Source organism: Astyanax mexicanus, chromosome 18 (genome assembly GCF_023375975.1).
Source record: "Astyanax mexicanus isolate ESR-SI-001 chromosome 18, AstMex3_surface, whole genome shotgun sequence".
Taxonomy (NCBI): domain Eukaryota; kingdom Metazoa; phylum Chordata; class Actinopteri; order Characiformes; family Acestrorhamphidae; genus Astyanax; species Astyanax mexicanus.
This window is the reverse complement of record NC_064425.1, coordinates 6341384-6364302: the sequence shown is the minus strand read 5'-3', so window position 1 is coordinate 6364302 and position 22919 is coordinate 6341384. Positions and strand designations below refer to the sequence as shown.

The window sequence follows — 22919 nt, the reverse complement described above, 5'->3', positions numbered from 1 at the left end:
TATATATATATATATATATATATATATATATATATACATATTAATAAGGATTATTAAAACACCGCAAGACCAACACAGTACAGCCTATAAGAATAGAATACAAACATGATATATATTGGGAAGGCTATAGGGATATGAGGTTCGTTTAGGTGTTAGGAGTTATCCAAGATGGGGCATCGATTAGAATGCCAGGTAAGGGAATGATGAGGAGACGATGAGGTTTATTTTTAAAGGTGATGATAACATTTACTGAAGAAGCTCAGATCTGAATTCACATGTATTCACGTGTATTCACAGGTTCACATTCACATTTACTGGACATCCCCTTTAAGGTTTACATATACATCTACAGTCTGGAAAGGAAAAGAAAAGAAATAGCAATAAGAAATAAGGCACTATAAAATAAAAATAAAGGTCTGCATTTACTTTACATTACATAAAGTACATAAGTGCCACACTTCTTTTACAATGCAAACTTGAATCACTGGGAATTTCTAATAAAGAGAACAGCTCAGTCATAGAGCAGCTATTAAACAGTCTCTGAAGCCCCCTAGTGGCCAAATTAGGTAGTGCAACTAGAGCACGCACGTGACGTGTATTTCACGAGGACAAAGAAACTTTTACTCGAAATATTCTCACATAACATCGAGGCAGATAGTGCTAAAACACTTATAACTTGTAACTTAGAAACATGTAGGGATTATACTCTACACCTTAAGACATGTTAGGAAATGTAGGCTACACAATACATCCAGACAATATCCTGACTAGCTCAGCATATATACGGATAAAGGAGTAAACACAAACGGAGATACATGCAAAAAACACAACAGCATGACTTACGTTTCATCATTGACTGTGAGAAAATGTACTATGAAGACTTGAAGAACTAAGATTAACTTGGATGAAGGTCAGCTCCTAACTTTAACTCTGAGCCTACTAAATGTGGTCAGCTCTGTTTCTGGAACAGGTAAGTGAATCAGGCACAATTAAGATTTACCGGAGCTAGAACGTCACAATAAGAGTCCCGTCCTTTTATACAGCCGCCCCCAAATGTGCAGGGCACAATTGCAACGAATAAAAGGATACTCAATCAGGAGGCAGGAGGGTCCATGGATGGAGAAACATCGTCCTCCCCAGGCGGGAGGGCTGGCAGTAGAACCAACCGGGCCACCGGTCGGGTGTAGGTGTGTCCTTTGATTAGAACATCAGCGGACCTGATGTAGCCGTCATCGCTGCGATGAACCTGGGTCACGCGGCCAATAGGCCACAAGGCCCGGGGAAGCTGCGGGTCCACCATCATGACGACAGCGTTGTCCAGGAGCCCGGGAGGAGAAGAGTGCCATTTCTGTCTGGTCTGCAGGCTGGGGAGGTAGTCTCTGATGAATCGGGACCAGAAGTGGTCCGCCAGGATCTGCGAGTGCCGCCATCTCCGACGACTCAGGATCTCGGACTCCGGGTAGACCACCTGGGGAAGTGATCCATCAGGCCGCCCCATGAGGAGGCTATTTGGGGTCACCGGATCGACATCTGCAATGTCGGCAGATACGTAGCCCAATGGCTTGGCATTGAGGATAGCCTCAACCTCCAGGAGTACGGTAAGGAGCACCTCTTCAGGGACTGGTTGAGACCCTACACAGGTGTAGAGTGCAGACTTAACTGAACGCACTTCTCTTTCCCACACACCCCCAAAGTGTGGGGCTGCGGGGGGGTTAAAGTGGAACTTGATCCTCTGGCGAGCTAGTTGCATCTGCAACGTGGGCGCCATGCTGTCAAAGGCTTCCTTCAGTTCCCTTTCACCTCCTTTGAAATTAGTCCCTCGGTCGGACCAGAGCTCAGCTGGAGTGCCTCTCCGCGCAATAAAACGCCTCAGGGCCATGAGATAGGCGTCAGCATCCATAGTGTTCAGGAGGTCCAAATGTACCGCTCTGGTGGTCATACATTTGAAGAGTATTCCCCAGCGTTTCTCATGGCGCCTGCCCACCTTCACAATCATGGGGCCAAAGCAGTCCACGCCGGTGGAATGGAACGCCGGCTTATGCAGCCGTAAGCGGGAGGCGGGAAGATCAGCCATCTTTGGGACAGCTGGCTGAGCTCTCCAGCGTTGACACTCTGCACAGGTTCGCTGGTGTCTTCGGATCGCCTCTCTTCCATGTATCACCCAGTATGACCGACGCAGCTCCGCGAAGACGCGCTCGGGACCAGGATGGTGCAGGTCTTCATCAAACTTCTGGATGAGCAGGCGTGTAATCGGATGAGAGGCATCCAGGACAACAGGGTGCAGGGTCATGTCACCTTCCCCTTCCAGTCTCCTGAGTCGTCCACCGACTCTAATAAGGGCCATGGACTTGTCCATCTCAGGAGCCAGGGTAACAAGGCGACTACCGGACAGGACAGGTTTCCCGGCTGAGAGTAATCGGTAGTCATCAGGAAACGACTGCTGTTGAGCTCGCTGGAGAATGATCACCTCGGCCTGGCGATACTCCTCAGCAGTAGGTTTAGAACTGCTGGGGTTCGGTTGGAGTTCTCGTGCAGTATCATCCATGAGCTCTTGCCAGGTGCTGTATGATGTATCAGGTGCTTGAGTCATGGGTGAGGTGACTGCCACACCGCAGAACGCAGACTTGCGCAGCTCGGTATTGTCCTCAAGTGGCTCTGCATTAGGCTGCTTGGGCCAGGTGTCTGGGCTCTGGAGCAGGAACGGAGGTCCTTGGGACCAGCGGTTGGGCTCCACAAGGGCTTCTAGAGGTTTGCCCCTAGTCAGATCATCGGCAGGGTTATTCGCTGAGTCAACGTAGCGCCAGGTGCAGTTCTCCGTTAACTCTTGGATTTCGGCTACTCTTGCCCCTACGAAAACTTTATAGCGACAAGACTGGGAGTGTAGCCAGGTTAGTACTGTAGTGGAGTCGGACCATAATACAGTACGGGCCACTTGCAATGTCAGCTCTTTCTGGAGGACACAGGATAGCTGTGCTGCAACCAGAGCAGCACACAGTTCCAAGCGAGGAACAGACAGCATGCGTTTTGGCGCTACTCGAGAGCGAGCAAGGATGAAGGACAGATCCAAATGGCCATCGACATCCTCAGTTCTCATGTAGGCCACTGCCCCATAAGCTTGCTCGGAAGCGTCTGCGAAGATGTGCAGCTCACGTGCAGCGCCATCTAGGCTGAATTTGGGAGGGGCATAAGGACGAGGAAAGGCGATGTGGGGTAGGTACTTCAGTTCACCTTCCCAGGTGGACCACAATTGCAGGAGATCAGCTGGTAGGTTGGAGTCGTCCCAGCCACGCTGTTTGTCCCACAGCTGTCGGATGATGAGCTTTGCTCTGGTAGAGTAGGGCAACAGGTAGCCTAGGGGATCATACTGGGTGGCGACGACTCGGTATATGTTGCGCAACGTTGGGGCATCATATACGACTGGCCTGTGCTTGTAGCCGAAAGTGTCTGTCTGCCAGTTCCAGCTGAGGCCGAGGGTGGACTCAAGCGGGTTGGACTTATCCTGGGCAAGCCACAGGTCAAGACTTTCTGATCTGGCTTCTTGAGGTAAGTGGCTCAGGACGCTGGGTTCATTACAAGCCCACTGACGCAGCTGGAAGCCTGCTGAGGCCAGCAGTTCCCGGAGTCGATCCACTAGCAGCTTGGCTTCCTCTGTGGAACGTACACTCTGCAAGCAGTTGTCCACGTAGAAGCAGTTCTCCACAGAGAACCTCAGGCTGTTATCAGGCTTGGTGTGGTCAACTACGTGGCGCTGGAGTGCATACGTTGCGCAGCAGGGGCTGCAGGTAGTACCGAATGGTAGAACCTGCCACTCAAAGGTTTTAGGGGGCTCACTGATCTTCAAATCACGCCACAGGAACCTTAGTAAGGGACGATCATCAGGAAGGAGGCAGACCTGATGAAACATCCCCTTGATGTCTCCACTGACTGCCACAGAGTGTTCCCGGAACCTCACAAGGACTCCCAGCAAGGAGGCACCAAGGGTGGGACCAGGCAGGAGGTACTGGTTCAGCGTCTGTCCCTGATATTGGTGTGAACAGTTGAAGACCAGGCGGTTCTTCCCGTTGTGGCTCACGAGGTGATGAGGGATATACCAGCCTTCCTTCGAGGAGCTTTCCTCGCTGACTTCCTTTACCACACCGTCTTTAATTAGCTTGTTCATTTCAATCCTGTACGCATCTGCTTGCTGGGGGTCTCTGAGGAGGCGCCTCTCCGTACTACGCAGCAAGGGCATCACTGACTCTTTAGGCGCACGCAGTGGAGGCATATTTGCATGGCGCAGTAGGGGAGTAGAATACCTGTGGACTCCTTCCACTTCAGTGCGGACCGTCTCAGCTTCAAGCAGAGCGACAGCCTGCCTGTCCTGCTTTGACCTGGATACTTCCTTTTCTCGCTGGTGAGGTAGCGCGTCCACTTGCCAGAGTCGTTGGACATGCTTGAGGACCTCTTCCTGCGGTGGAGTGGCAGAGATGAACAGACACTCTGTGGTGTGCGGTGTCCGGCCCATGGGCTGGATAGGGCCTTGAAGAGTCCATCCCAGGCGAGTGTGAACTGCTGCTGGGCTACCCGGTGGGCCAAGTCGTACGTGTTCGACAGGGGTTATTAGGTGAGGCTGGTCAGAGCCGATCAGGAGACATGGCTTGGCTCCCTGGAAGGCAGGTAGGGGGATGCCACGCAGATGTCTGAACTTGCGTTGAAGGTGCTCAATAGGGTAAGTATATTGGGCTAAAGTGAGACGGCTTGCGGTGAAGGCACCATCTATCTGGTAACTGACCTGAGGTGTGGCAGCAGGAGAGACACGGAACGAAACCGTGTGCCCGTGGAGCACCTGGATATCCTGACGGACTGTGCGCAATGGTAGGACTTCAGGCGTTCCCCGTAATGCGAGGGATTTTGCTGCCAAGGGCAACAGCATTGTCCTCTCAGACCCATCATCGAGGATCGCAAAGGTATTGAAGGTCCTTCCACAGCAGTGAACAAGCACAGGGACAACTTTTAGCAGAGCACGGTTGCTTGCTCCAGGTCTATCAAGGTAGAGTGTGTCAGAGGCAGTACTGTTCACGGAGCCATCTTCCTTTGCTGACACGTTCCTCGGAGCCTTGTCAGTCCTCACATTTATTTCGTGGAGGGCGAGGAGATGCTTCCCTTGACAGACGTTGCAGGGTTTCTTAAGCGTGCACTGCGCTGCCTGGTGAGCTCGTGCGCAGCGCCAACAACGCTTGTTGGATTGGATCCACTCTCTTAGCTGATCCTTGGAGAGCTTAGCTACTCCAGTGCACTGACTGAGGTAGTGCTCTGTACTCTCGCAGTAGGCACAGTAGGCTTTGGGCTTTGGTTTCTTCTTCGCAGGTGACTGGGAAGCGGACTGTGGAACTTCACCAGCACCATGCAGGACTGATACTGTCTTCTTTGCCTGACGGCCCTCACTCTTTGTATTCTGTTTCTCCTTACTGTATTTCTCAGGGGCCAACTCATCGGTGCCTTGACACCATGATTCATGGCGGAGCCACTCTGACAAGTTGTGCAACGTGTGGACAGCTCTGGAATGCTTTAACTGATATCGGCGAAAGTTAGCTCGTAGTTCAGGAGGGAGCTTGCTGAGGAGGTTGGCTACATGTGAGCCACAGTGGAGTTCAATCTCCCCTTCAGGTCCTACGGTCTTCAGTAGGCCCACAAGTGACTGAATTTGGAGTGAGAACGCCTCAAAGGCGGGTATGTCACCGCGCTTAACTTCAGGGGCCCCCAGGACACTCCGAATTCTTCTAATGGCAAGCTGATGAGGTTGACCGAATTTATCGTATAAAGCAGACATTGTGTCAGAGTAAGGTGTCGGTGAGTTTAGGTAGGCATCAGCAATGAGCTTAGCTTCATCTAGCTTCAGGTGGTCTACAAGTATTTGGTACTTGAAGAGTTCTGTAGCGTTAGATGGGAGCAGGTTCCCCAGAGCTATACGTAGCCGAGCAAAGTCGCTAGGATCTGGGCGAGCAAACTTGGGGATAGTGGGTTTTGGACCCCTATAGTGCTCTTCAGGCACTGAGGAATGCAGAGGTAGGTAAGGTGTGGGCGCAGCAGGTCCCACTCTGTGGACTAATGGTGGAGGGTACGCTGAGCTAGGTGATGCAGGCCATGGTTGGGCATAGGCTGGAGTAGGATGAGCAAGTGGCTGTGAGAATGACACAGGAGGTTGAGGTTGGGGGTACTGTGCATGCGTGTAGTAGGCTGGTACCCCTCTACGAGCCACAGATATTGGAGGTGGGAGTTGAGGCTGCATCGGAGGTGGGAGCTTGTAAGGCGTGTACGAAGGTTGTAATGAGGCATAAGGGGGTTGGCTGTAGCCTGGCTTTGGTGCCTCAAGCTTTAAGTTGTACATGCCTTCATTCAGTTCCTCCTCAGGCTTGCACCACACTGGAGGGTCGGGCCACGCTTCCTCTTCCTCCTCCTCGTCATTAGGCTGTACAACAAGGAAACGACTTGTATCTGCAGCACTGGGTGGTGGAGGTTGGTATGTGTGGTAGTTCGATGCAGGGGCATTGGACTGCCCAATGTCTGTTCTCAGTAAGCGTGCCACCTCTATTAGCTCTTTAATCTCGCTTCGTGCCTTGTTGAGCTCTGCTATGCCTGACTCAACATGGTGCCTTGTTTGAAGCAGCTTAGCGTTCTCCTCTTGGATGGCTCTCAACTCTGTTGTGAAGTGGGAGGCTAGGTGTGAGCGTTGCAGGTGAGGGTATTCAGGTAGGAGGTCCTCACTGGTCAGATCTCTCCCTTGGGGGTAGCTGAGGGCTAGCTGAGGAATCTCGGTGTAAGCAGCATCCCTCTGGCGGCTACTGGGACGAGTATGTGAGGTTAGAGGACTTGAATGATTTGAATACATCCCTGCTGAGGGAGCTGTTGAGCCCATGTGATAGTCCACCTCATAATCATCAAGCCAGGGAGGTCGACGTATTTGCCGTTTGGGACGCACGTCAGGCATCATCTCTTCACCATACTCCATCTTGAATACTCCGATCCGGCTCGAAGGACCAATATTGGGAAGGCTATAGGGATATGAGGTTCGTTTAGGTGTTAGGAGTTATCCAAGATGGGGCATCGATTAGAATGCCAGGTAAGGGAATGATGAGGAGACGATGAGGTTTATTTTTAAAGGTGATGATAACATTTACTGAAGAAGCTCAGATCTGAATTCACATGTATTCACGTGTATTCACAGGTTCACATTCACATTTACTGGACATCCCCTTTAAGGTTTACATATACATCTACAGTCTGGAAAGGAAAAGAAAAGAAATAGCAATAAGAAATAAGGCACTATAAAATAAAAATAAAGGTCTGCATTTACTTTACATTACATAAAGTACATAAGTGCCACACTTCTTTTACAATGCAAACTTGAATCACTGGGAATTTCTAATAAAGAGAACAGCTCAGTCATAGAGCAGCTATTAAACAGTCTCTGAAGCCCCCTAGTGGCCAAATTAGGTAGTGCAACTAGAGCACGCACGTGACGTGTATTTCACGAGGACAAAGAAACTTTTACTCGAAATATTCTCACATAACATCGAGGCAGATAGTGCTAAAACACTTATAACTTGTAACTTAGAAACATGTAGGGATTATACTCTACACCTTAAGACATGTTAGGAAATGTAGGCTACACAATACATCCAGACAATATCCTGACTAGCTCAGCATATATACGGATAAAGGAGTAAACACAAACGGAGATACATGCAAAAAACACAACAGCATGACTTACGTTTCATCATTGACTGTGAGAAAATGTACTATGAAGACTTGAAGAACTAAGATTAACTTGGATGAAGGTCAGCTCCTAACTTTAACTCTGAGCCTACTAAATGTGGTCAGCTCTGTTTCTGGAACAGGTAAGTGAATCAGGCACAATTAAGATTTACCGGAGCTAGAACGTCACAATAAGAGTCCCGTCCTTTTATACAATATACATATTTAATGTAAGGAAAGTATACTATAAACAGTACGTTGATTCAACCTTCTTTTGCTATCTGGGCACATCACTGTTTCTACACTCATTTTTTTATATACAAAGGTATAATATATACAGTACCAGTCTAAGGTTTAAACACACTTTCTCATTCAATGCTATTCTTTATGTTTTTTGTTTAATTTGTTTTATACATTGTAGATTAATATTAAAGACATTAAAACAATTAAGGGACACATACGGAATTCAGCACCTCCAGGAACTCCTTCAAGATGCTGAGAAAATACCACGAGTGTGCAGATCTGCCCTTATAGCTAAATAAAATGTATAAAACCTATTCTGGTTTGTAACACTTCCAATTCTACATGTGCTCCTGTATAGCTTTAACGTATTCAATATTAAATTTGCAATGTAAAAAAAATATATATATATAAAATAATAAAAAGGTAACACATTGAATGAGATGAGATGTGTCCAAACTTCCTTAGACTGGTAACAGTTACTGTATGTACATATTATCAATTTATATATTGTATAATACATAAAGTATATGGTCTAAAAGACTTGGATGGTAAAACCTACTGAATAATTAAACTAATTTTCTTTTAGGTTTGGGGAACATGCGGATTAATTATTAGTTATTTATTATTTATTATTTTGCTCTATTGTTCTAAAAATCTGTATACTGGTGTATAATAGTAAAATAACGCCCCCTGTTGGGCTCGTTGTGCGCATGCTCGTGCCGTAGCCGGTCATGGCGACGGTGTGTTCATGTCCATGAGGCGGGAAGCGCAGCCTTCTCTCTCGGTCTCTCGGTTACGGTGGATCAGCGCAGCGAAATAAACGATGGCCGGGGTTTTCGACATCGATCTGGACCAGCCGGAGGAGAATGTCTCCGATGACGAGCTGGAGGAGGTGAGTAACTGCCGCTCCGCTGCTCCATACGCCCTGCTGGCAGGCCGCGCCGAGCCCTGGGCCTGGAGAGCCAACAACACACCAGCTAGCTTAGCTTAGCATAAGCTAGCATAGCATAGGTGTTGTGCTAGCTAGCTGCCTGTGTACTAATGCTAATTTCTGCAATATTAGACAAAATATTCCACCTATTCTTATGCAGGTGTGCAGATTAAATGTGCACCTTTTTAATCAATTCGTCCGCTTTGCAGTCATTTGTCGTTTTTTTTTCTAAAACTGTCTTTAAATGTTTTTAAATCCACGCTAGCTAACCAGCTATCTGGTTAAAGGGAAGCCCTGTAGTAGATAGCTTAGCTTAGCGTAGTTATCGTGTTGTGGCTTGCCTGCTGCCTGCCTGCTATGTGTGTGAACCAGATAACGATCGATTTTCGTGGTGAATACGTGCATTTCGTGGATTTCCTTGAATTTTAGGCTTTTAATTCCCTACCAGTTGTATTTTTACCGTAATATGCATTGTGCTGCATCTAGAATAAAGTGATATTGTCGGTTCATTATAACTAACCTAACTAGTGTAGCTTCTTAACTGAGCTACACAGTCCTGAAGTTGTCACATTTGACACACACGCTTGCTGAGCAGCCCTGTTCCTCCCATTGCTCCAGTATAGAGTTACTGTATAAGGCATGCTGGTTTCCAGTGACACCGTTAGTTAGCTAGGTTAGTTCAGGAGAAGCTGCAGTGTCGTGTAGCGTTAGTTAGATTAGTCGGATAAAGTGCTCTGTCTCTCCAGCAAACCCTCCTCCTCCTCCTCTTTCAGAAATAGCTAGCGCTAGCTGTCATCTCGCAGGGCTCCTAATGAAATATCAGCTCTCAAGTTTCCAGAAGAGCATACTGGGAATGCCGATCAGCTTTTTCCCAGTTTGACTGATGATCCTCCTGTTTTATTTCTGTATAGGCACAGATCAATGACTTTATGGATCAGTGCAGTGGCTTTGAGTTGTGAGTATCCTATGCTATTTTACATTTCAGTAAAGCTTTATTTTGCTATTTCTTCTGTCAGCTGTTTATATATAGCTTTGGAAAAAAAGAGACCACATAAAAATGAGAGTATAATCAAAAGGAAGATGGATGATCACAAGCCATCAAATCAAGCTGAACTGCTTGAATTTTTGCACCAGGAGTGAGTGGCATAAAGTTATCCAAAAGCAGTGTGTAAGACTGGTGGAGGAGAACATGCCAAGATGCATGGAAACTAAATATTGATTTCTGATCTGTTAAAACTTTATAAATATGTCTGAAAGTTCTCTCTCTTATTTCAGCCATTTTTCTTTTTCTGCAAAAATACTCTAAATGACAATATTTTTATTTGGAATTTGGAAAAAAAATGTTTTAGTGGTTTATAGAATAAAACAACAATGTTCATTTTACTCAAACATAAACCTATAAATAGCTAAATCAAATAAACTGATTCAGAAACTGAAGAGGTCTCTTAATTTGTTTCAGAGCTATATATAAGTTTTTGCACCTTTACAGATTTCTTTTGTTTTTGCTTTTTTGTCATACTGATATTTGCCCGATTATCAAACAAATTTTAATATCAGGCAAAGATATCCTGGGTAAATATAAAAAGCACTTTTATAAAAAGAACTTTTTAAAATGATAATTTTATTTGTTAAAGGGAAAAAAGTTTGCAAAGTTCAATTATATATTTAAATTGTAGTTTTTGTATTAGTTTTTTAACTTGAACAAGTAAGACAAAAATACATTCAGACTATTTCATTTATGTAGTACTGAACAAACATGCCAAAATAAATTAAAACTCATTAAAACTGTTAGACCTTTGGCTGAAAGTTTCATTTATTAAGCTTCGGACAAAAAAATAAAAATTGGTGCGTCAAATCTAGATACACATTAAAAATAACATAATAAAATGATATGCATTAGATTTAGTGAAGAGTTTAAAGACAATTACTGATCTGCTATTTCAGGAAACAGGAGAGATGCTAGAATCACAGTATTGTCATCAGGCAATTAAGCAATAATACACAAGAGGGAGTGCTGTAACGTGTAATATTGGCTTTGCAGGCTGAGTGCCGTAAATCAGCTCAGCAGTGCCAATATTACACGTTATAGCACAAACCTCGAGAGTATTATTGCGATTATACCACAGTTCCATGATCACTGTTTATTAAAAGATTTTGAATTAAAGAGGACGAGAAAATACGATTTGTAAAATAGTTCTATTGCTGCTCTGTTTGTAGCTGCTCTGTTTGGCTTGTAAGCGCTGCATTGTTGCTAGGTTACCTGTATGTGGTGGGGTAATACGTGAAGAGCTTCGGTTACTGTGCATTACCGGCTGATTACGGCACTCGTAGAACTCCTTTTAGCCAATCATGTTGCAGGGTCGGAACTAACTGTAATAAAATTGCTTTTATAAAATTACTTTTCAGTTATCTACTCCCTGTATATAATACTGTATAATGTACCATGCATTTTTGTTTTGTGTAGTTTGCTATAAAGGCAGAACAGGGGATTTAAAAATATCCATGGCTTTTGACACCAGCGTCTGCTTGCATTTCTATATTTGTGCATCTTTAGATTAAACACTGCTGTTTGCATTGCCTTTTCATTTGTTTCTTTTACTTTTTTCTCAGCAATATGGATGACTGTGAGAAGATCGAGATATCTGAAGACAGTGTAAACCAAGGCACAGAGAGCATACGCCCGGAGTGCTTTGAGCTATTGCGAGTTTTAGGCAAAGGTGGCTATGGAAAGGTAAAGTGCTCAATTATACCAACTTATATGTATTAGAATATATAGACAAATGTATATTTATCTGACAGTGTCTATACTTGTTAATAGGGGTGGGCGATATGGCTCTAAAATAATATCACAATATTTCAGGGTATTTTTGCGATAACGATATACTTGGCGATATAGGAAAACTAAAATAATTTATTCATTTCAGGAATATAGTATAATAGTATAACAGTTATCATAATGTGGCAAAATAAATAATATAGCATAAAATAATATAATGCAGCAAATAATATTGCAGAATATTTAGTGCATGCATATAAACTGCAAACTAAAACAATTATACAATAAATACACTTAAAGCTTCACAGTAAATAATAGACAACAATTAAGACAGAACAGCCCTATTATCACGATATGGATTTTTAATATCATGATATTTCTGTGTCACGATATATTGTATACGATGTAATATTGCCCACCCCTACTTGTTAAAACCGTCTGTTAAATCTTTTCCAGGTTTTCCAAGTTCGGAAGGTGACCGGTGGAGGGTCCGGAAAAATATTTGCAATGAAAGTCTTAAAAAAGGTATGAGCTGAAGTATTAAAATTTATTTTGTAGTCTTAATAAATAAATAAAGTATTTTGAATTATGGTAGTAATAATGATTAATTTTCTCTGTTTTTCCCCCTTTGTGACTCAAGGCCATGATTGTCCGCAACGCCAAGGATACAGCCCATACCAAGGCTGAACGCAACATTTTGGAGGAAGTGAAGCATCCTTTCATTGTAGATCTTATCTATGCCTTTCAGACTGGCGGCAAGCTTTATCTCATCCTTGAATACCTTAGTGGTCAGTAAATCAAGAGTTGTTTTGTTCTAGAAGACAGTTTGCACCTCATTTTTGATGCTCTCTTGCAGTTGCCATAGAGTTGCTGGGAAATATTGCCTGGGTCATTTAAAAAGCTGTGGAATGCCTTCTTCAGTCTGTGTTGTTCATACAATATACAATATATTAGACTCTACAAAGGCCTTATTGATTCCTAGGCTTTAGGTTCATACACTCATGACTTGTGTCTGTTACATGTGACGTCTTGTGTTATCTTTATATGTGTGTGTGTGTATCGTTGCTGTCCAAAGAAAACAAGTATCTTAATTTTTGTTGATTTAATTGTAGCTTGAACACAAACAATTCCTTACACTGCCAACATTTATTGAAGAATGGACCAATAGAAATGATCTAAAGTGATCTAAAGGAAACCTTTTTTATACATTGACTTCCATTGAAAGTTATAATGGTTTTATCTCTGTCCTGAAAAGTTGTTTTGGAGATACATGTTGTTCATTGGACTGCGTCAATATTTATATTTATAGAAATGTGATAGATTTGTATTAATGATGCACTGAAATATGTTTTTTTGGCTGAAACTAAAGAAAGAATATAATTTGTTTTTAACCATTTTATGAGTTAAATGGCCAAAATGTAAATATAATGAAATGTTATGAAGTCATAATATAAATAAAGCTGCAGAGGGCTTTTAATTTATAATGAGGGATGCTGGCTCAAGCAGTTTAGCTGAAGCTGCTAAAAGACAGCAGCCAGCTTTGAATGAGCTTGAGAGGTTTACTGTTGTTCTGAGCAGGATTATTCACTGATTTTGATGACAGACCAAAGTCCCTGTGTGAGCTGTGGCTTCACAAGGTCCTGTGGATATAAGGTGCCGAGTTGCTGTTTTAGGCTAACTTAGGCTACTTAAAGCATCAGATTTGGTGCACCCACAATTTGTATGGATTGAATAGCAGTAGGAATTTAACCTACTTCTGCACTGCACAGCATTCTAAATAAAAAGTTTTTAATTGATAAGAAAATCCAGCTGTACCTCAAAACATTTTCCCCTAAATAAACAGACAGCTAAAAGGTGTCAAATTAAGGCTAAGTGTGTTTTGCTCCACCTGTTAAAGGCTTAAAAAAAAGAACATTTGTAATTGTGATGACATGTATTGCCTAAACTATTGCGTAGGTTTGTGTTTATAAATAACCAACCCCTAATGATCTCTAATGATCTCCATTTATAGGTGGTGAGCTTTTTATGCAGTTGGAAAGGGAGGGGATTTTCATGGAAGACACAGCTTGGTAAGGATCAAGCAGTCTGTAGCATTGCTGTATTTATATATTTATTTTTTATATTTATTTATTTATTTCTCGACATCTTTAATTTATTTTCATTACAATTAAGGAAAAGAGAGAGATTTTTGTTTTAATGAATGTTTCATTCTCATAGAACCTTCAGTTTTGGCCATGCGTAAAGATAGAATGACATGCTCAGATGAGATCTGATTGGACAAAATAAAATAAGACTATCAGAATGATCCTGGAGGCTTTTTACTTGCAGCTTTTACTTGGCAGAAATTTCTATGGCCCTCGGCCATCTGCATCAGAAGGGCATCATCTACAGAGACCTTAAACCTGAGAACATCATGCTCAATAACCAAGGTAAGACCTGTGTTAAATATGTTTGGCCATTACAGTGATAAAAGGGTATGTTTTGCTTAATTTTTCATGCTGGATGTATATATATTTTTTTGTGCACAGGTCATGTGAAGTTGACTGATTTCGGACTGTGTAAAGAATCTATTCATGACGGGACGGTCACACACACTTTCTGTGGCACTATAGAGTACATGTGAGTTAGTTTTGTTTTTTGAGTGTTGTTCTTTCTGTCTGTTTTACTAATGTGAACCCTGTATTGAGTATTAAAGTAAATAATTAATCACAAAGTTATTAATAATTAATCACAAATTAAATATGTCTGACCTAACTGCCAATCTTTGTGAATTTCCATGTGTAATGTTGAATGTGAACGGGATCCTATCTCACCAGCTGGGTTCCTTGAGCTTGACCTAAACGGCTAAATGGTTGTAGTCTAACCTGCTATATTGTATCTGCCAGATAATTCCTGCAGCTGTAAATGAATGCTGTTGCTCCATGTTAACCTGCACAGCAATATCAGGGTCTTCTTCCTGTATTTACTTTCTTGCTCTCGCTTCATACAGGTCTGAAAATGTTCTTACATGGGTTGGTGTAACAAATTTTTTGGCGTGCTTTAATTTTTCTCTGTGTGAAAACAAACCAAACCAAGGAGATAATGCTTCAAGTTTAGGGACTCATTAATTAATTAAGACCAGAGCAAATTAACTATAGGTATAAAAAAAACTTAGTCTCTGAGTGTGCAAGATTGGGGTGTGCCTATGTCATATTGTATTGAATGCAATTAAGTGGACGACATTTTGTTTTGGCAATATTGAACGATATTCTTCCCTGAAATATGGTGCCGTATCACCCACCCCTCAGGGTACTCCTTGTTTTTTTTATTTATATATATATATAATTTTTTAATATATATACTGTTTTTAGCAATAGAAAATTCTATAAAATTCTTTTTTTTTATTTATTTATTTTTATTTTTATATATATGTCTGTTAGGGGTGTGCCATATCATATCGGATGCAATAATAAAAATGCAATTTTTATTTTGTTGCAGTAGTCTATTATTGAAATATTTTTCTAAATTTAGTGTTCTGTCATATCGCAAAGAGTATCGTTATTGTGAAAATGCCATGAAATATCATTATATTATTTTAGGGCCATTTCACCCACCCCTAGTGCAAGAAGTAGATTTTTTTAAAGACTGCAGTGTTCCTCAAAGACTAATAAATCTTCTTTAAATAATTTATTTTAGGGCTCCAGAGATCTTGATGAGAAGTGGACACAATCGGGCTGTGGATTGGTGGAGTCTTGGAGCCCTTATGTATGACATGTTAACCGGGGCGGTGAGTGCAGTTTCTCTAGTTTCAATCAGTAATGAGATGGGTAGTGTAATAATCATAGTAAAAATTCTGTAATTATCTAATGTATGGCAAACGTTGGGTTTGTCATAACTGGTTAGTTCATGAGTATTAAACTGTATCCACGGTAAGTAATTTAGCTGCAGATTTTTTATTTTAAACAATCAGCAGCACATCTGATTTCACTTGTTTAATCACTCATTCCCTAAAGAACCTATTACACAAGCTTCTGATTGGCTGGATTAAAAACTGCAGCCATGCCGGCACCTTTGCGGGTCCCAGTTTGTGAATTGACAGACTCTCTTGTCTTTTTTTTTAGCCACCGTTTACTGGGGAGAACCGAAAGAAAACCATTGACAAAATTCTTAAATGCAAACTCAACCTCCCACCCTACCTCACACAAGAAGCCAGGGACCTACTCAAAAGGGTAAATGACTACTGACTGCTCTGCTTATGCTTAATCAATATGACCTGTCAGAAGACTTATTTATAAAATATATCAAATATAAATATGTGTCCAGCTGCTGAAAAGAAGTGCCTCATCTCGGCTTGGAGCGGGACCTGGAGATGCAACAGAGGTGCAGGTCAGTTACAGTGCTGGTTCTGTTTATTACTTGATGATTGTTAAAGATTGGAAAAAGCTTGAATTAAAGATGTATTTAATGAATGTTTTCTTCTCTACGTTTCTTGCTTTCCTTAGACTCATCCCTTCTTCCGGCATATTAACTGGGACGACCTGCTTGCGCGTAAAGTAGAGCCACCGTTTAAGCCTTTCTTGGTGAGTGTGGGTTCGTTCTCATTTTTCATAGCTGACTATTTGAGGGTTAAGCAATCCTCAGTGAGTTAAATGACCTCTACTCTTGTTTTCATAGCAATCTGCAGAGGATGTGAGCCAATTTGATTCTAAGTTCACCAGCCAGACTCCTGTCGATAGTCCCGATGACTCCACTCTCAGTGAAAGTGCAAATCAGGTCTTCCTGGTAAGGACATGTTATGTCTTTATTGGCATTTAGTGACGAACTCTTAAGTAATTTTCGTCATACAATGTTTTCTAATCCCATGTTCTAATGACAAAATGTTCTGTTTTCTAATATTTTAGGGTTTTACGTATGTAGCTCCATCTGTGTTGGAAAACGTTAAGGAGAAGTTCTCATTTGAGCCAAAAATTCGATCACCTCGCCGCTTTTTAGGAAGTCCAAGGACACCTGTGAGGTATTCAGATATTTAACTTTACTGTATTTATTTAAGAGTCCAGTGCTTACATTTTCTTGTGATATTTGAGCTCTTATTGGTATTTCCAATAGGGCTGCAGCTATCGATTCTTTTTGTAATCGAGTACTCTACTGAAAAATCGATTCGATTAATCGAGTAATCGGATAAAACATTTTTTTTTGTTAAAGAACAATTAAAAAGGCATTTCACTTAATAATGAATGACCAATTGGTTTCCTTGTTTAGATAAGTTATATTTTTAAAATCACAACATACATTTCCAAATTGCAAATACAAATAAATAAACCACAATAAAGAAATAAATACCACAATTACAAAAATACATTTAATTACATTACTTTCAATTTTGGATTTCTTGTAAGTATCAAATATAGGGTATTAATCAATAAAAAAAGGCATAAACATCGTCTTTGTGTTGTGCATCTTAGCTTCTGAACAGCAGAGACGTTGTCCGTTCTGCCAGTGTTGGATCAGTGTGCTGCATTCTTTTACCACCAAGCCACTTCTCCAAAATATCAGGACCTGTGGAATAATTGTGAAACAGAAGTATTACAAATGTGGGTTTTTTCTTTATTTATATGTTGGACTACTTGGGTCTAATTACATCACTAAGACTAATAAGTCTAATAAAAAAGTCATGGCCGTGCATTTATGAACGCATTGGGGCACATTAGGCACTAGTAGTAATTCATATTTTATCCAATAATATTTTATCCAATAAATAAGAGACACACACTTCCTTATATGAACAACACAGTGTTCATACACAGTTTCTGTCTCACCGGTCAAATGTACTCTTAGATGAAGAAATCATGCATTTAGTTTTCAGCCAAAGTAACTTCAGTGTAGCTAACTTTAACATTATTATTGTTTATATTCTGAACTCCACAGCGCTGTGTTTACTGTTTCGACAAAGCATGTATTCATTCGAAAACTTGTCTCTGTTCTAATAAACTATAAGTAATAGACAGTGTTTCTATTAATAAGCACTCCACGGCGCTGCTGTTATGTTATTAAGGCATATTAATGTTAATCTCATTGATTTATTATAAGTTATGTTTACCTGCTCTCTCGGCTGTCCTCAGCTCAGATGGTGCAGCATTAAAACGCGCTGTTTTGGGAGGCAAGGACGCGCTGCACTGAATACATGTCACCGTTCCAACCTAAAATGCTTTTATTCCTTTAAAACCGCTGTTTTCTCTCGCCGCTTCCATTTTTGCCGCTGCTCAAACCTCCGTCTCCTTCTTCCCGGGCGAGAGTGACGTAACGCTGAGCGCGTTGTCAAAATAAAAGTCGTGGAAATACCGCGCGCTGAGTTTATTAATTAAATAAACGATTACTCGAGGCACAGAAAATTAATCGATTAATTTTTTGAATCGAGTTACTCGATTTACTCGAGTAATCGTTTCACCCCTAATTTCCAAAAATATTTTAACTTATTTTTGAATGAAATAATTTACTGATCTTTTAATACCAGGTATCAGATTTATCAATCAGCACAATGTTTGATTTTTATATAATTTAAAGTAATAATGTAAAATATATATTTTAATATTAATTCAATATTTTTCTCTTAATTTTTAATATTTTCTTTAACCATCTTCCCTTAACTACTCATAATATGCGCAACAATACCTCTAAGAACTTTGTACCAGCCATTAAAGTAAACAGAATATAATTATAGAGGAGCTGAATAACATTAGATAATGCATGATGCAACGTTACATTACCGTAATTGCAATTGTGCACAAGTCTCTGCTAATGCTTGTGCTAATGAAGATACTGCTGTCTTAAGATGCCAGCTGATAAAGGTCATTGGCTGTTGGAAATTCTGCAGAGTTGATGCACTGTGGATTCAGAGGTGCACTTTGCCGTACTGCACCATTCAGTGGAAAAGTGCCATAATTCTGGTGGCCTAGCATCTGCTCACACTCGTTTTTGAAAATGCAGCTTTCACTGTGCAAATGAACGATGTGTGTGTTTTTTCCTAGGAACCAAATTTTTATCAGTTTTTTTTTTTTTTTTTTTTTTTTATAATTAAAATAGGGTTTCAAATCCCTGCTTTTTATTCAGTAGAAAAACAATGAGAGTCCTTCTCTCTCTTTCGGATGTTTACAGACATGAGCAATCTGTTAATGGCATTCCTTAAACCCAATTTCTAATAACCAAAAATGTAGATCTAGTTAGGTAGTATAACCTGTTTACTGTAGACTGTATGTGTATGTGTGACTTATCACAGTATAAGCTGTAACTTATTCTTTTGCACATGATTTCCTTTAATATAAACTCACTGCAAATAAACAAATATCAGTTGCAATTCTTTAAAGAATAAATGTGCAGAGAATGCAAAAGGGGTGTGCCATATCGTATCTTACTCAATAATATCGCCAACATTTTTATATATCATGAACAATGTTCTACCCTGAAGTATCGTACCATATCACCCCCCTAATTATCACATCAGGGTACTATTTTTTTTTCACTGTTTTAAGCAATAAAAAAAAAATCACACTTCTCATTTCCAATTACATATCTACTAGATATCTACAGATTATATTCGGTCCTGTGTCAATTATTTTACTTAAATCCTGGATATATGGAGATATTTGGAGTGCATTATTATTAGTATCATGACATTCTGGATCATTGACTTCTGTTACAAATCTGATAAAATACATTTATCTTTTAATATCTCAGTTAGTTTTGTGCCATATCATCTTGTATACAATAAAAATATTTAATTTTCATTTTGCTGCAGTAGTGTAGTCTTATTTTATTTATTTTTTGTAATTCACTGTTTTGTCATATCGCCAAGAGTATCGTTATCGCAGAAATACCATGAAATATTGTGATATTATTTTAGGGCCATATCAACCACCCCTACTGTGAAACATGCTGTTGCACAGGACTTCCTGTAATATAAACTCTAATGCAAATAAACAAATATTTGTTGCAATTCTTTAAAAACATAAATGTGCAGAGAATGCAAAAACATACTGACTACGTCTTTAAAATAAAAAGAAAGAAATATATAAAGAAAGGAAGTAATTTAAGAGAGCCCTTATTTGTGCACACACCCACCACAATCACTTTTAAAAGGGAGTTCTGTGTGTGTTGGTAACTTGGGTTGATTTACATTACATTACATTAAATTACATTTGGCAGACGCTTTTGTCCAAAGCGACTTACAATAATGAAGTACAAAAGTAATAGAAGTTAAAGGTAAAAACATCTTCAGACAGGGCCTAAAGGAGGTCAAAGGGAAATGATAGGATGGAGGAGTGAAGGAGGGGAAGAAGGAAAAGAGGTTAGAAGTAGTTCGTGTGTTAGAGGTGTTAAGAGAGATTTATCTTTAATTCGTAGTCAACAATGTCATTTGTACCCTTTTTGTTTTATCTTCTAGTCCGGTCAAGTTTGCTGGGGACTGCTGGCCACGAGGCCCTACCATGCCCGGAGCTTCCTCCCTCCAGTCTCCCACAGAACTTGCCATGGAGGTGTCCACTGTGGATCAGATGGACATTGCAGCCAGCGCCGAAGTCACCGCTCCACTGCCCATCCGGCAGCCCGCAGGCTCAATGATGGGCCCCTTCAAACAGCAGACGTACCCCGTCTTGTCCAAAAGGCCAGAGCATCTACGTATGAACCTATGACCATTAGCTTGACCTAGAGATTTACTTTTGCGTTCTGCATTTCTTTTATATGAATACTAGGGAACCATGGAAATTCCCCACCACCACACAACCTCCTCCTACTACTGTAGACTGCCCTTCACAATCTGACGAGCATGTGCGCTTCACTGAGCTTGAGAAACTACTACGGTTCCTCACATCCCAAATCCTCAGACCACATTGTTCTCAGATACTTCCTGTCATAACACATATCAGACGGATGAGCAGGATCGGGCCTTCTTTTTGGATTAATGACTTTTTTTTGTTTTTCTTTGTTTATTATTATTTTTTTTTTACTACATGATTGTACCATAAAAGGAATATGAAACACATGAACAAATCAAATCCAATACGACATTGCACTGTTCACTACATGTGCAGACTGTGGATGACGTGGTGCTCCCTGCAAGATGATCAAGTGCTATTGCGGAACGCTGTTCCGTGGGTTGCTTTTGTGTTTTTACAGTATTGCTTGGAAAGCGGAATGGCTTTCCGTCTCTGAATGAATCATTGTTAATTGAACGAAGAGCTATGAGTATGCGGGGATTCCACCACGCAAAGGTTAAAAAAGCTGGCGTATGTCTTTATTCTCTTTGAACATTTAAGTACATCCCACAGTGCTATATAGATGATGGGTCAGTACACAAGAGCCTCAATAAAAAAGAAAGACATTGACTTTTAAATCATTTTTTTTTTATTTGCAGCAGGATCTGAACTACCTTTGCATTTGTGCTGAATGAAAATGCATTTGTGTTCTCACCGCTACATATTTTCTGATGCAGACTGAATGGGTCTTTAAATTGAGAGGGTTTTTTTATTAGTATATTAAAGCAGTCCTACTTTTCCTCTCTGTGTGCTGTTTGAGGATTCTCATTCCTTTACTAATCTGAAACGGAATTTGCAAGCCCCACCGCAAGTAGAACTGAGAAACTGAACACAGGAAGTGTTTGAAAAAAATCTTTCACGTATGATTGTGATATCATGAATTGATGTATGCTATTTGTAGTATTGCATTACTTAATTACTTGAATGAAACCTCTGGTGATAGAAACTTGACAACTCTTCACATTTAGTTCCTTTTTCCAGTGAAAAATTCAACTGCAGACAGAGTACCAGGAACCTGATTTTACCCTTGTCTGAATCAGTGAGTTAGTACTCACTTGGGAGTGTTTTCTATTTGGTTTCATTTTGCACAGGGAAAAATCTGAAATGTCTAAAATGTGTTGAAACAAACCATGTGACCACTGGCTCCACTAAGTGGTCAGCCATGCCTGAGGAAGAGCAAGAAACTAATACAGAAAGAAGGTTCTTGACTAGTTTTCATTTCTATGTAGCAGACATAGCATTTTTTCATAGCTCTGGCAAAAATCTGGGTGATACATTGCATTAAACTACACCTATAAAGCTCAAAATGTACTCAAAATGGGATTGAAGCCAGATTGCATTTTTAGCAACAACATAAAAACGCTTCAAAATGTGTTGGGTTCCCCAGGCTTGACCACCTCTTCTAAAGGGTCTGAGTAAGGTTGTTTCACTCTGCATCTGAGTGTGATTACTGTAGTCGCTTCTGCCCAAATGAATGAGTTTTATTTAAATAAATTGTCTTAATAAAGTGTTTAAATTATTAGTAAATAACAGTATTAAAGAAAATACTGAACTTAACTAAAGTTCTCCAACATGCTGCTAACCTTATCTAGAATCTCACTAATTTCCTTTTTGCTGCTTTCTTTCAATGGCACTGTTATCAAAGGTGCCTTTAATGCCTTGCGTTATATTAAACTAACTTTTTAAAGGCAATGTGATTTTGTGCTTATATGTAATTGCTCCATGTCAGTGAATAATTAATTAATTCTGATTAAATGGAGAGTTAAACTGCATGTTTTTGTCCATACTGAGCTATGCAACTTCCAAATCAAACTGCACACAGACTGGAATAGAGACAATTTAAAAAAATCAACCTACAATTGACCCAAATTGAAGTGGGTTTTGGGAGTATTATGACTGTCCGTTGGCCTTCCTTGTGTTTCACAGGGATGTCTTTTATAAAAACATTGATGATTAAAGTGTTTTTCTTTTGTTTATTTGATCCAAATATACTGTAGCTGAAGAAGTTGGAGTTGGGAATGTATGTAGCATCTTGCTGAACAAATGTGGCTCAAGAAATGATTCTGAAATTTGATCGTCATCCTTTTTTGCTCATTTGTCTCATGATCACGAGGAGAACACCAGCATACTGGTATTGTTTTGTCCCGCATAGTTGTGGTTTACATTTTGAGAATTGGTAAGTGACTCACACACACATGAACACGTGAAGTCAGCTGACTACTTGACCATATAAAAACCTCACACCAAGCAGATAGAAGTTCATAATCTGGAGAAGACAAGGAAATTAGGCAGGTTGTTCATAAAAAGTCAATATGTCAGTTCTTTTTTCTTCAAAGACATCTGCTAATAAGCTACAGATCTACTACATGGAGAAGAGTAGAAAAGTACACATTGTACACCCATGCAGAACACCTGCTTAGACATTAATATGGATTTGCCCTCCTTTTGC

General features: G+C 40.7%; 2 protein-coding genes across 3 annotated transcripts; one reads left to right on the top strand and one right to left on the bottom strand.

Annotated features, from left to right (window-relative positions):
- Positions 1–220: 220 nt before the first annotated feature.
- On the bottom strand, positions 221–7943 carry LOC125782590 (uncharacterized). The gene is made up of 3 exons (XM_049467052.1): positions 7751–7943; positions 844–7260; positions 221–353 (listed from the first exon to the last, which is right to left on the bottom strand). Exon 2 carries the CDS (start codon positions 6986–6988, stop codon positions 1094–1096), a length of 5895 nt encoding a protein of 1964 aa, XP_049323009.1. The 5' UTR covers positions 6989–7260; positions 7751–7943; the 3' UTR covers positions 221–353; positions 844–1093.
- Positions 7944–8672: 729 nt separating this feature from the next.
- On the top strand, positions 8673–22428 carry rps6kb1b (ribosomal protein S6 kinase b, polypeptide 1b). 2 transcript variants are annotated; one of them, XM_007231034.4, is made up of 15 exons: positions 8673–8869; positions 9820–9863; positions 11519–11639; positions 12141–12209; positions 12325–12472; positions 13696–13753; positions 14013–14113; positions 14213–14303; positions 15360–15450; positions 15785–15892; positions 15987–16049; positions 16166–16243; positions 16338–16445; positions 16565–16677; positions 20101–22428. In XM_007231034.4, the coding sequence occupies exons 1-15, from the start codon at positions 8801–8803 to the stop codon at positions 20345–20347; spliced, it is 1509 nt and encodes a 502-aa protein (XP_007231096.3). In that variant the 5' UTR covers positions 8673–8800; the 3' UTR covers positions 20348–22428. The 2 variants fall into 2 exon arrangements, with proteins under 2 accessions (XP_007231096.3, XP_007231097.3); XM_007231035.4 differs by lacking the exon at positions 9820–9863.
- Positions 22429–22919: the final 491 nt, after the last annotated feature.

Bases quoted from the DNA above. Each gene is read 5' to 3' on its own strand.
- LOC125782590 (XM_049467052.1), bottom strand. From the start codon at position 6,988: ATGGAGTATGGTGAAGAGATGATGCCTGACGTGCGTCCCAAACGGCAA.
- rps6kb1b (XM_007231034.4), top strand. From the start codon at position 8,801: ATGGCCGGGGTTTTCGACATCGATCTGGACCAGCCGGAGGAGAATGTC. The intron at 13,754-14,012 runs GTAAGGATCAAG...TTTTACTTGCAG, and splicing joins TTCATGGAAGACACAGCTTG to CTTTTACTTGGCAGAAATTT. The intron at 15,451-15,784 runs GTGAGTGCAGTT...CTTTTTTTTTAG, and splicing joins ATGACATGTTAACCGGGGCG to CCACCGTTTACTGGGGAGAA.